Consider the following 12,235-nt stretch of genomic DNA (forward strand, 5'->3'; position numbering starts at 1 on the left):
GCATACCAAGACATCCAAAGCAATAATCGTGCGTCATTCTTAACAAATGTTGGCCTGACAAAGTCAAGCAGGAAAAATGTATCTCATTTTCACCATGGTAAATCTACAATTTACCGTGGTAAAATCTGCATTCACCATGGTGAGCACGAAAAACTCTGATTTCACCAAGGTGAATGCTGAATTCTACGGTGGAGGGAATGGACATCGGCATTTTTTTCTCGGGGGGACGACTTACGAAGTCTGGGGGGGGGGGGGGGGGGGGGGGGACGACTTACAAAAACAAAAAAAACGAAGAAAAAAAATTTTCATGGAAATTTTTTTCTTACATTTTGCCGTCTTTATTATCTCGGTGGGACGAATTACGGAAACGAGGCTGGACTTATTTCACTTTAAAAAACGATTTCGGCGTAATCACCTTACATGGTCAGGTATTAGCATGACGCGATTGTTCGCACTGACCACACTCCGGTATGCCAGCCGCACTCTGTGAAGGGAAGCACACAAACAACACGTCTCGCTTCTATGAAATATACTCGAATGCCTAACTTAACATACACGGTTGAAGATTACATAAGATCACATAGGTGACGTATAACTTAACATAGTAATCAATGAAATAGATCAAGTAGGCCTAGTGTCGCTGCGACAGATTCGTTTGAAGTTGAAAGCAACTCAGCTTGTTGCAGTATTAGCGTTATCGTCCCAATGGCGATACTTGGCGCGAGTCTACTGGTCTTGCACTGATAATAACGCAATATTGTTCTCTGTAATGTTATGTCTTTAGATTTCCATCAAATATACTTCGTTGCTTGATTGATGCCTGATAGTTGATTGGTACAACTGTCTTACAGATTTGCAAACATATTTTAACGGAGGGCATAAAACCCTGCAATTAAACATTTGAAACCAATTACACCAACGAATGAGGACAAGTCGGAGGTGCCACACCCAAACTTATTGTCGGATTTCTCAAATGGACTTCAACGAAAGTAGGCCTATCCTATTCTCGGACAGGAAGCCGGGCATGAGCTGTAGCCTAAAATACACCACAAAAACACCAAGTAGGAATTATTGACTTAAATCTGTCAATATACATCTAGAGCGTCATAACGAAACCGTTTTAATCAGCTTTCGAAGGAATTATAAGAGTAGAGGTATTTAAGTTAAACGACGGGATAGACAGTCGGCAACGCTGGCGCAGATTTAGTCGACATGAATGCTACAAACACATATTTCTCTGACCATTGACAAAACCTTTGGGCTTATCATACATCATTTCGATCCTTACATCTTGTGCTTCCTCTTATATGCGCTTGTCAATTCATAAGCACATTAAAATCCGCCCTATACGGATAAAACGTATCATTGAACTTTGAGGACCTCTTCCCCGGTAGCAGACGATGGCTTGAGCGTCTGACATTGTGATCGTCGTTTACACATGCTGTCTTCGCCGAACGTTTTGGCTTAAAGCTGTCTTTGGACACGTCAGTTAGTTGCAATGAATCGAGTTGCAATTCATTATTATTTTTGTTTCCAGTTGTTTTCAAGACCAAACCCATCTCAAAATTAGCGATTTCATGCAATGAAACAAGTTGCAATAAATCGCTCTACAATGTACGGCAGGTTGTGCGACGTGACTTACCGTTGAAACTTGTGTTGATGAATCGCAAGTAGAACGGACATTGAGCGATGCATTGCAATTATTTGAGTTGTAATGCATGGCTCCGTTTGCGATGGGTTTGCAATATTGCAAATCGATTCATTGCAGCGGACTAGTTGAGATATTCTCGGGTCGGCATAGGGTTCAAACGAATCGCTCAGTATGCGGCACCAGAGCATGATCAGCGGACGATCGCGTCATGGTAATACCTGACTTGATATGTGTGGTGATTACGCCGAAACCGCTTCGTAAAATTCAGTAAGCCCAGCCTCGTCGCGTCCCGCCCGACTTAATAAGTTTTCGATGTCCTTTCCCAGCCACCGTAGCATGTTATGCGGCCCATCACACAGGTTTCAAAGACGGCGGAATATGAGCCCAATTTAATTTAACCTAACTTTCGAGAGAGTGCCATATTAGTAGTCCCGTTCCAAACGACCTACAAAATTATTTCATGGTCGTATAAGGAGTGTCATATAGCCATGGTGAGTATACAATCTTGGAAATCTACGACAAATATGCCCAGATAAAGTAGGATGAAAAGAAGCAGTTTTCGTTTATATGCACGTGCTACTAAATACGCCATATGGTAATTGTCAACTCGCAAACACTCTGGATCATCGACTTCGAGATCTGTCTCGTTGATATTCATGACTGGCTTACTGTTAACAAGCTCAAAGGAAATCCTTCTAAAACAGAGATCGAACTCTTTGGCTCACAGAGAGTAATCGATTCACTGAACGTTAAATCACTTGTAGTCGCTGGCGTCCAGGTCACTCCGTCCAGTGGCCCTGTGCGGAACCTCGGAGTGTATTTTGATCAAACTCTTTCTATGGCATCACACATAAACTACATCGTCAAATCTGCAACTTACCACTTGCGCAATATTGGTCGCGCTCGCAAGCTCCTTACAACTGCAGCAACGAAAGAGCTAGTGCACTCACTGGTGATGTCTCGTTTGGACTACGGAAATAGTCTGTTAGCTGGGGTTAATGAGCAACTCCTGCACAAATTACAACTGGTGCAGAGCCGTGCAGCAAGAATAATTACAAGGACTCCACTACGTGAGCACATAACACCCGTTTTGAGAACTCTCCACTTGCTTCCGATACCATATCGTATCGATTTCAAGGTTTTACTCATGGTGTTCAAAGCCAAAAACAACATGGCTCCATCATATATCTCGGACATCCTGCCATCGTATGTCCCAGGGCGATCCCTGAGATCGGATAACCAAGAGTTGTTGGTGACTCCCAGGTATCGCCTTGAGACATTTGGTGGCAGAAGCTTTACAGTTTATGACAGCAAATTATGGAACTCGCTGGACACTAACACCCGCAACAGCTCCACCGTCAGCGAGTTCAAAAGAAGATTAAAAACCAAACTATTTGAACAGTGTTTTTGTTAAGCGCAGCTGAGCAATTTTTCTAATTGGATTTTGCGCTATATAAATGCTATTTGTATGTATGTATGTATGTTTTTAATCAGGTTGTCTTGTTTGTATATCCATACAGAATTCATTGTCTGGAAATAAATGATTCGTGGAGAAGGCTAACAAGAATTGTACACAGACACATTTATTGCAGCTACTGTACTGTATTCATTAAAGCGTTTTAAGTACAAAAGACTGGTCGCTTTTTAATCATTGATCACTGATTTAACAGCAGAATATAAAAGTTACATTTTTTAAATCTAATCTTTCTCTTTACACAACATTTCTGCCCAGCGATCAAACACTGCAATGTATTCATCAATCTTAGACATATCAACCTGTGCACCACTGGAGTTTTCCTGCTCTACTAAATCATGAACTGCTTGAGGCGTGTCATCACATGACTCACTTTTCACACTGATTTGCTCTAGAGGAGATATGTCACATGCTTCACTTTTGACATTGGCCAACTCTACAGGAGAAATGTTACATGTTTGTCTTTCGATATTGGCCTGCTCTAATGGAGATGCGTCAAGTGGCTCACTTTTGACATGGACCTTCTCTATAGGAGACATGTTGCCGATCTCACTTAACACATTGGCCTCTTCTGTAGGATACATGTCACAAGGTCCAACTACCTGTACAGTACAACCCTGCTCTAGACGAGACACATCATATTGCTCACTTTTGACAATGGCGTGTTCTATAGGAGATATGTCATATTGCTCACTTTTGACATTGGCCTGTTCAAAAGGAGATATGTCACATAAGTCACCTTTGACATTGGCCTGTTCTACAGAAAATATGTCACATGGGTCACTTTTGACATTGGCCTGTTCTATAGGAGATATGTTACATGGGTCACTTTTGATATTGGCCTGTTCTATAGGAGATATATAAAATGGGTCACTTTTGATATTGGCCTGTTCTATAGGAGATATGTCACATGGGTCTTTTTTGACATTGGCCTGTCCTATAGGTGATATGTCACATGGGACATTTTTGATATTGGTCTGTTCTATAGGAGATATGTCAGATTGACGTAGTCCACTTTTGAAATAGTTGATCTCTGCAGGTGGCGGGTTAAAGGTCCCACTGAGGACATTTCTCTCCTCTCTAACATGAACAACACGTAGGTCTCGTTCAGCCCTGACCTGCCCTGTAGCAGATGTGTAAGCTGGTTCAACTCTTCCATCAGACTGGTCAGCAGCAAACATGTCAATGAGTTCACTTTTAGTTTTAACATTTTCCAGCTGATTAGAAGGACGCTCAATAGTATCTCGTATCAACCTTCGTTTCACAGCCAGCTGCCGAACTTTATATTCCTCAGTTTTCGCAGTACTACCCAGACCTAGAGTTTCAGTTTCACTCCCATTGATACTAGACATTTTTGCAGCCGTGTCCTTCATATCCATGTCAGAACGTCCTGCTGCAGCGGGCAACTTCGATACCTTACTCTCAGTCTTTCTGCTGATCAAACATCCATTTGCCGCAAAACATGTAGGTTTTAGATTTCGTCCATTTAGAGAATATTTGCTATTTAAATGACCGGTTAGTTCTACTACAGGTTCTTCTGCCACAACAGTTAGTTCATGACGAGACAATGGACAAGAACTTTTCATAGCTTTGCCACGTTTTGGCTTTGAACGTTTATCCATTCCCGGACTTTCAACAGACACCTTCAAAGATTTGCGCGTACCATGATTGTGGCTGCGCTCATGTTTTTGTAAGTCAGACTCACTCTTGAAGATTTTATGACAACATTTACAGTTGAAGTTTAGTTGGAATGGTTTGTCTCTGGCATGAATACCAATATGTCTGACAAGAGCCAGCTTTGAGACAAATGATTTATCACATTGTACACATCTGAATGGTTTTTCTCCAGTGTGAATGCATTCATGAATCAAAAGATTCTTCTTCTGTGAAAATGATTTCTCACAATATTCACATTTGAATGGTTTTTCTCCTGTGTGAATGTGAACATGATGGCGAAGAGCCTGCTGAGAGCAAAATTGTTTTTCACACTGTATACATCTGAATGGTTTTTCTCCTGCGTGAATACCTTCATGAGTTAATAGATTTCCCTTCTGTGAAAATGATTTTTCACAATATTTACAATATTTTTCTCCTGAGTGAATACGTTCATGCCTCAATAATGTTCCCTTCCCTGAAAATGATTTCTCACAATATTTGCAATTGAATGGTTTTTCTCCTGTGTGAATATGTTCATGAGACAATAAAATTACCTTCCGTGAAAATGATTTCTCACAATATTTGCACTGAAATGGTTTTTCTCCTGTGTGAATACGTTGATGATGCGATAGATTTCCCTTTTGTGAAAATAATTTCTCACAATAAGTGCACTGAAATGGTTTTTCTCCTGTGTGAATACGTTGATGATGCGATAGATTTCCCTTGTGTGAAAATAATTTCTCACAATAATTGCACTGAAATGGTTTTTCTCCTGAGTGAATACGTTCATGCCTCAATAATGTTTCCTTCCGTGAAAATGATTTTTCACAATATTTGCACTGAAATGGTTTTTCTCCTGAGTGAATATGTTCATGCCTAAATAATGTTCCCTTCTGTGAAAATGATTTTTCACAATATTTGCATTGAAATGGTTTTTCTCCTGTGTGAATACGTACATGCTTCAATAGATTTCCCTTCGCTGAAAATGATTTCTCACAATATTTGCATTGGAATGGTTTTTCTCCTGTGTGAATACGAATATGTTCAACGAGACGATGCTCAGTTGAAAAAGATTTCTTGCATTGTACACAAGTAAAGGATGATTTAGGTGCCATTCTGGTGCTTTTTAGCGGCTAAATGTCGCCGCAATATTCAGGCCAGTACAAAGTCCTCGTCCTTGAACAATCTAACATAGATCTCGAATTGAAATACAAGTACTGTCATTGCTTAGCAAGGACTCCTTGCCAGCTATGTCGTTAACTGTTTACGAACCTAACCTGTTAAAATTACTCTATGATTACTGAATTCCATGTGCTGCAAACATGGCATTGAAAGTGTGCTCCATTGCTTTGTTTGTTCCACGGATTCCGTCAATGACCTTTTTTCCGTTTCAAAATATTCCTCTTCTCGATCATCTGTCCAACCAACTGGGGTATTATCTGCTATTTTCGCGGGTTTTGCACGATAAGTTTTCTTAGGTGCGTTCACAATTTGGAGACATTTTCACTCTTGTTTTGGTAGTGATTTATCATCAGTGACCTCTGCGACCACACCTACGAATGAAAAAAAAAACGAGAGCATACATGTATACAATTTATTTAAATGCTTAATTACGGCCAATATACCTCTACCAGATTGTGTTAGCATATAATTTACAAGATGGATTTTGGGTGAGGACTACAATGGCAGCCAGCAGCCATCTAGGAATTTGGATCTGGCACGAATTCCGACCATTCAGATTGATTTGGATAAATGAGAGGTGTCATTAGGAATCGCTCCTGATGAACGAATCAACGCAGATGGAGGACTTCACAAGATTTTGAAGCATGTGGCAATCAGATTATGACCAGTTTCTGTACGTGGTAAGCAGACTATAGTTGCGCGTACACCACGAAATATTGGTGGACCAATTGCACGCACACCACCACATTGCCGCGACAAATTTGTTCGGCAATTCATTGCCGGTACAAATTGCCGGGCAAATTTGTCCCATCAAGCTTGATGGTCCAAGTTCGCCCGGCTTGTTAAAAGCTCGGCTTTGTCGTGGTGTACGCGCTAATGGATCGGCAATTAGCTAGTTAGATGGTTTGGCGACAGGCGGCGCTTTCGAAATGGCGCTTTTGCTTATTGTTTGCGCCATCTGTTGCCGGATTTTATAACTAGCTGCAGCGCTGGTGTACGCGCTTGGTGGATTTTCGATGGTGTGGCATTGGTTCGCGAACCAAGATTGGTGGTCCATTTTCAGGTGGTGTACGTGCGGCTTATGAAAGAAGTCGGCTTGCGAGAGTAAGATTATAGATAGTGTCAGGGAGTGGAAGTAAAGATTATGATAGTTTAAGTGTGTGGGAATCAGATTATGGAATGGTGTTAGGGAGTGAGAATTGGATTATAAATGGCGTCAGGGAATGGCAATCAGATTACGAATGGTGTCAAGGAGTCGGCATTGAGGTTATGAATGGTTTTACCATGTAGGAATTAGATTATGAATGGTGTCAAGGAATGGGAATAAGATTGTGAATGGTTTTAGCATGAGTGAATTAGGATTATGAATGGTTTAAAGGGTAACTCGTGTCAAATTTCACCATATAATGTTTTAGCTGTTTTTGACAAACGACTGCATCACTTTCTCACAAATCGGTAAGGTTTTTGAATCGAAATGCACATTTTCTAGAAATTGATGGTTTAATCCTGCCCGGACGGCTCGCTTCGATGCCATTTTCGTTGATGACGTCACAACATGAACATTTTTGCGGTCGCGGTGGTTTACATTCAGCGATTTTATAATAAATCTAATCAAAAATGGAAAATTTGAGCTTTACATTTGTGATCAACAATTAAAAACGGACGTATTTCCACAAAGTTGTAAATCACATCATAGTATCACTTTAAGCACGTGGGATCAGATTGTGAATGGTTTCAGTAAATGGGAATTCAGATTATGAATTGTTCAGGCATATGGGAATGAGAATATGAATTGTGTCAAGTGTTAGGGAGTGGGAATTATGATCATAAATGGTTCAGCATGTTGGAATCAGATTATGAATGTTGTCAGGGAATGGGAATCGAATTATGAATGCTGTCAGTGTCAGGGAATGAAGATAAGTTTATGAATGATTTTAGCCTGTGGGAATTAGGATTATGAATGGTTTTAGGATGTGGGATCAGATTGTGACTGAATGGTTTTAGGATCAGGTAATTTAGGTTTGGAATGGTTTTAGCATGTGGGAATCAGATAATGAATTGTGTCAAAAATGTCAAGGAGTGGGAATTAAGATTATAAATGATTTTAGCATGTGGGAATCAGATAATGAATGTTGTCAGGGAATGGGTAAAGGCCGGAGAAATCAGCTCGTGCAACCTGGAGCCTCGGATCAGACACTTGAGCAGTATTCTTATTTTACCTGCTACTTCTTTGTCAAAGATGCTATTTTCTCATCATTGTATTTGTATCCTCAACAGTGTTGTGAAGCAATGCTGCCTGGAATAAATTGAGATGCATATTGGCATTATCATATATGTCAATAAGAAACGCTTTGCTTGATGGAGCCAGTTTTACGAATAACGTTACCTAATACAATATATATAAAGGAATAATGCAAGGAAAGAAACTTATCAAAATGATTTTCGTCCACCATTGCTTGGATCTCTATCTAGTGCCAGTTAGAAACATTTATATTGAGGTTTAATGACTAGTCAAGTCATTTCCTCAAAGAAATGCCTTGGTTAAAGGAACCAATACCAAACTGTTGGGATTGGTTGAGGTATCAATTTCTATTCTAAAACGGCTCATATCAAACAACCAACAATGAGATTTTAAATGCTTTTAAGTTTTTGACTGCTTCCGTATGCACCAACCCAAGCAGTTTTGGTAGCCTAACCATAACGGTTGAATTCAAAACAAAGCTTCGTTGGCACAAAGTGCACTAAATGCACTGTAAAATTGCGGTTCAGTATAAATCTAGAATTTTTCACGGGTCGTGGTCAACCAAGATAGCCAATCTGCAATGGAGTTGGAAGAGCGATATAACACAGATTGTCTGAGCAAATGACCAGCGTAGATGGGGAAAATGAGAAGAAAAAGTAAATAGAGTTTAAATTTCTAATCAGCGGAGTCAGATTCAGACTCGGGTCTATGACCACGAGGCTATGTCTACTTAGCGATGCTCGGGTCCTCAGCATCAATGGTAGGTGAGTGAACCAAGAGGCTATGTCTACTTAGCGATACTCGGGTCCTCAGCATCAATGGCAGGCATGCGAACTACGAGGCTATGTCTACTTAGCGATACTAGGGTCCTCAGCATCAATGGCAGGCGTGCAAACCACGAGGCTATGTATACTTAGCGATACTCAGGTCCTCAGCATCAATAGCATGCGTGCGAACCACGAGGATATGTCTACTTAGCGATACTCTGGTCCTCAGCATCAATGGCAGGCGTGCAAACCATGAGGCTATGTCTACTTAGCGATACTCGGGTCCTCAGCATCAATGGCAGGCGTGTGAACCACGAGGCTATGTCTACTTAGCGATACTCGGGTCCTCAGCATCAATGGCATGCGTGCGAACCAAGAGGCTATGTCTACTTTAGCGACACTAAGTCGAAAGCAATGTCATATTGAACGAGAGGAGCACATTCCCGGCAACATTTCTGACGCGCCCCCTTTCATACTATCATGAAACAAAATTTGGCCGCAGATTACCCATGCATAATGAATGGTCCCTATTCTGCTGTAATTGGAACCACACCATTTTTTTCGGGTATTCGAAAACCCTGGATCAACAAACACTGGACTGGACTGGACTGGATTCAACGTCACTGCTCACCATCGCCTGCATCAACAGTGCGACAACAATGTATTGAGAAACGACGGGGATACACGACGATGAATTATCGATATTATCAGGCCGGTCCGGTGGCACACATCTGCCAATTTCATCATGTTAATGGCGTGTCAAGACCCACAAATCACTCAGATGTCTAGAGCTGGCACTTGTACTGATTTCTGTTTACATAATACATAACCATACCTATTCTGTCGTCGCCAATTATCGTAAAATCTACGATAAAACCCGGGCGACTTATCGGGTGACGCCATGTTCATGATGTTGATGATGGAATTAGGCGGGAAGAGATTCGGCAGGGTTGTGGGAATTGTATAACTTTTAGAAAAATCCAGGTGGTGGAGGGCGCTGAGTCATAGTCCAGTCCAGTCCAGTCCAGGCCAGTGTTTGTTGATCCAGGGTTTTCGAATACCCCATTTTTTCCCGCTGATTGGACTTTGCGCAAAGAAAGCAACGCAACGCAACAGGCTCCATGTGTATTTTCCTATTTACAATACACAGCCTGGTCATACTAAGATCGTGGTTATGGGGAGTTATCATTGCAAAAGTAGGACAAACGTACGGTGGCTCCTAAGTGCCAGAACAAATATTTAGCCACAAAATTAAAAAGAGGTGCTGAAAATAAAATAACATAGGTCGAAAAATATTTTCATACAATCGAAATATTTTTATCGAAAAAAAATTACACAAAGTAGCAAAAGTAAACAAAATCCGCACGTAAAATATATCCTAGCCCACTGAAACAAAATTAGGGCACACACAAGTAATCTACGGCAAACAAATACATAAAGTAGAACACGAAACAAAATAAGAGCACGCACGCACGAAATTAACTCACAACGAAACAAAATAAGAGCATGCACGAACGAAATTAACTCACAACGGAAGTCAATGCTACACGAAATTAACTCACAACGAAACACAATTTGAGCACGCACGCACGAAATTAACTCACAACGAAACAAAATAAGAGCATGCACGAACGAAATTAACTCACAACGGAAGTCAATGCTACACGTAATTAACTCACAACGAAACACAATTTGAGCACGCACGCACGAAATTAACTCACAACGAAACAAAATAAGAGCATGCACGCACGAAATTAACTCACAACGGAAGTCAATGCTACACGAAATTAACTCACAACGAAACACAATTTGAGCACGCACGCACGAAATTAGCTCACAACGGAAGTCAAGGCTACACGAAATTAACTCACAACGGAAGTCAAACACAGAACGGAAGTAGAACTCGAAAACGGATATGCGCGTGGGACATGCGCAGTTCGGTTGTAACGTCAGGGGCCGTATATGTGAGGGAACAATCTTGACACTAGAGGCGCTGATGTCGTACCCAACGCACTTTAATGCAATTTCAACGAGCAAGAAATTTTGTTTATACACATATTTTGACGAAAGTTCGTAGACATCTGAGACAAATCAACGAACGAGTACTCTATACTGTGCTTTCCTGCATCAATAAAGAAACTGTAGCCTACTATTCGTATCAACCAAATCAATCCATGACTCATTCTTATATAACATTACATGGACAGGAAGTATCAGGGTTGGGGGAGATTTGATTAAATATAAACAGCCGCAAGCAGTATGCGTGGGTTTGTTGATACAGATTAGTCACCCTCAAAAAAGGAACCCTCGAAGCCCTTTGTTGGCTGATCTTCAGCTCTGATTTCGACCCATTCCGACGGCCTGTATAAACTGTAATTAAAGTTTTGTTTCGCCAGACATAGGTCACTGGTCTTTGAGAGAAGAATTCTCTCGAGCATACATTGTGTGATGCTTGTAATCTTCGACTGACCTATTTTTTTCGCACATCTGCCAGATTGCGTAACTTGAGTCTGGCTATGCACATCACTATCAACGCACCATCAAAATCTCTAATATTCCGCAGTGGTGCTGACAAAGAAGCCATGATAGATCACATGACGAGAACCCAACTGCGCATATCCCATGCGCATATCCGTTTTTGGGTTCTACTTCCGTTCTGTGTTTGACTTCCGTTGTGAGTTAATTTCGTGCGTGCGTGCTCAAATTGTGTTTCGTTGTGAGTTAATTTCGTGTAGCATTGACTTCCGTTGTGAGTTAATTTCGTTCGTGCATGCTCTTATTTTGTTTCGTTGTGAGTTAATTTCGTGCATGCGTGCTCTTATTTTGTTTCGTGTTCTACTTTATGTATTTGTTTGCCGTAGATTACTTGTGTGTGCCCTAATTTTGTTTCAGTGGGCTAGGATATATTTTACGTGCGGATTTTGTTTACTTCGCTACTTTGTGTAATTTTTTTTCGATAAAAATATTTCGATTGTATGAAAATATTTTTTGACCTATGTTATTTTATTTTCAGCATCTCTTTTTAATTTTGTGGCTAAATATTTGTTCTGGCACTTAGGAGCCACCGTACAAACGCAAGCTGGAGTCGATCAAGCTAGCACACATAACTTTAGCACTATACAATACATGATAGCCATGACATAGAATTCCAGTACAGGTTTTATTGTATGGACTGGCACCAAAGCAATGGAATACTATTTTTAGTTACAGGTGATTTACTGGCAAATCACTGGGACTATTATATTGTGACATGATGGATAGGT

General features: G+C 40.8%; 1 protein-coding gene across 1 annotated transcript; it reads right to left on the reverse strand.

Annotated features, from left to right (window-relative positions):
- Positions 1–3,349: 3,349 nt before the first annotated feature.
- On the reverse strand, positions 3,350–5,896 carry LOC135492587 (protein suppressor of hairy wing-like). The gene is made up of 2 exons (XM_064779138.1): positions 5,704–5,896; positions 3,350–5,256 (listed from the first exon to the last, which is right to left on the reverse strand). The coding sequence occupies exons 1-2, from the start codon at positions 5,894–5,896 to the stop codon at positions 3,350–3,352; spliced, it is 2,100 nt and encodes a 699-aa protein (XP_064635208.1).
- Between the last annotated feature and the right edge of the window lie 6,339 nt (positions 5,897–12,235).

This window comes from Lineus longissimus, chromosome 8, assembly GCF_910592395.1.
Source record: "Lineus longissimus chromosome 8, tnLinLong1.2, whole genome shotgun sequence".
Lineage (NCBI taxonomy): Eukaryota > Metazoa > Nemertea > Pilidiophora > Heteronemertea > Lineidae > Lineus > Lineus longissimus.

Bases quoted from the DNA above. Each gene is read 5' to 3' on its own strand.
- LOC135492587 (XM_064779138.1), bottom strand. From the start codon at position 5,896: ATGGCACCTAAATCATCCTTTACTTGTGTACAATGCAAGAAATCTTTT. The intron at 5,257-5,703 runs GCAAATATTGTG...AATCATTTTCAG, and splicing joins AGGAGAAAAACCATTTCAAT to GGAAGGGAACATTATTGAGG.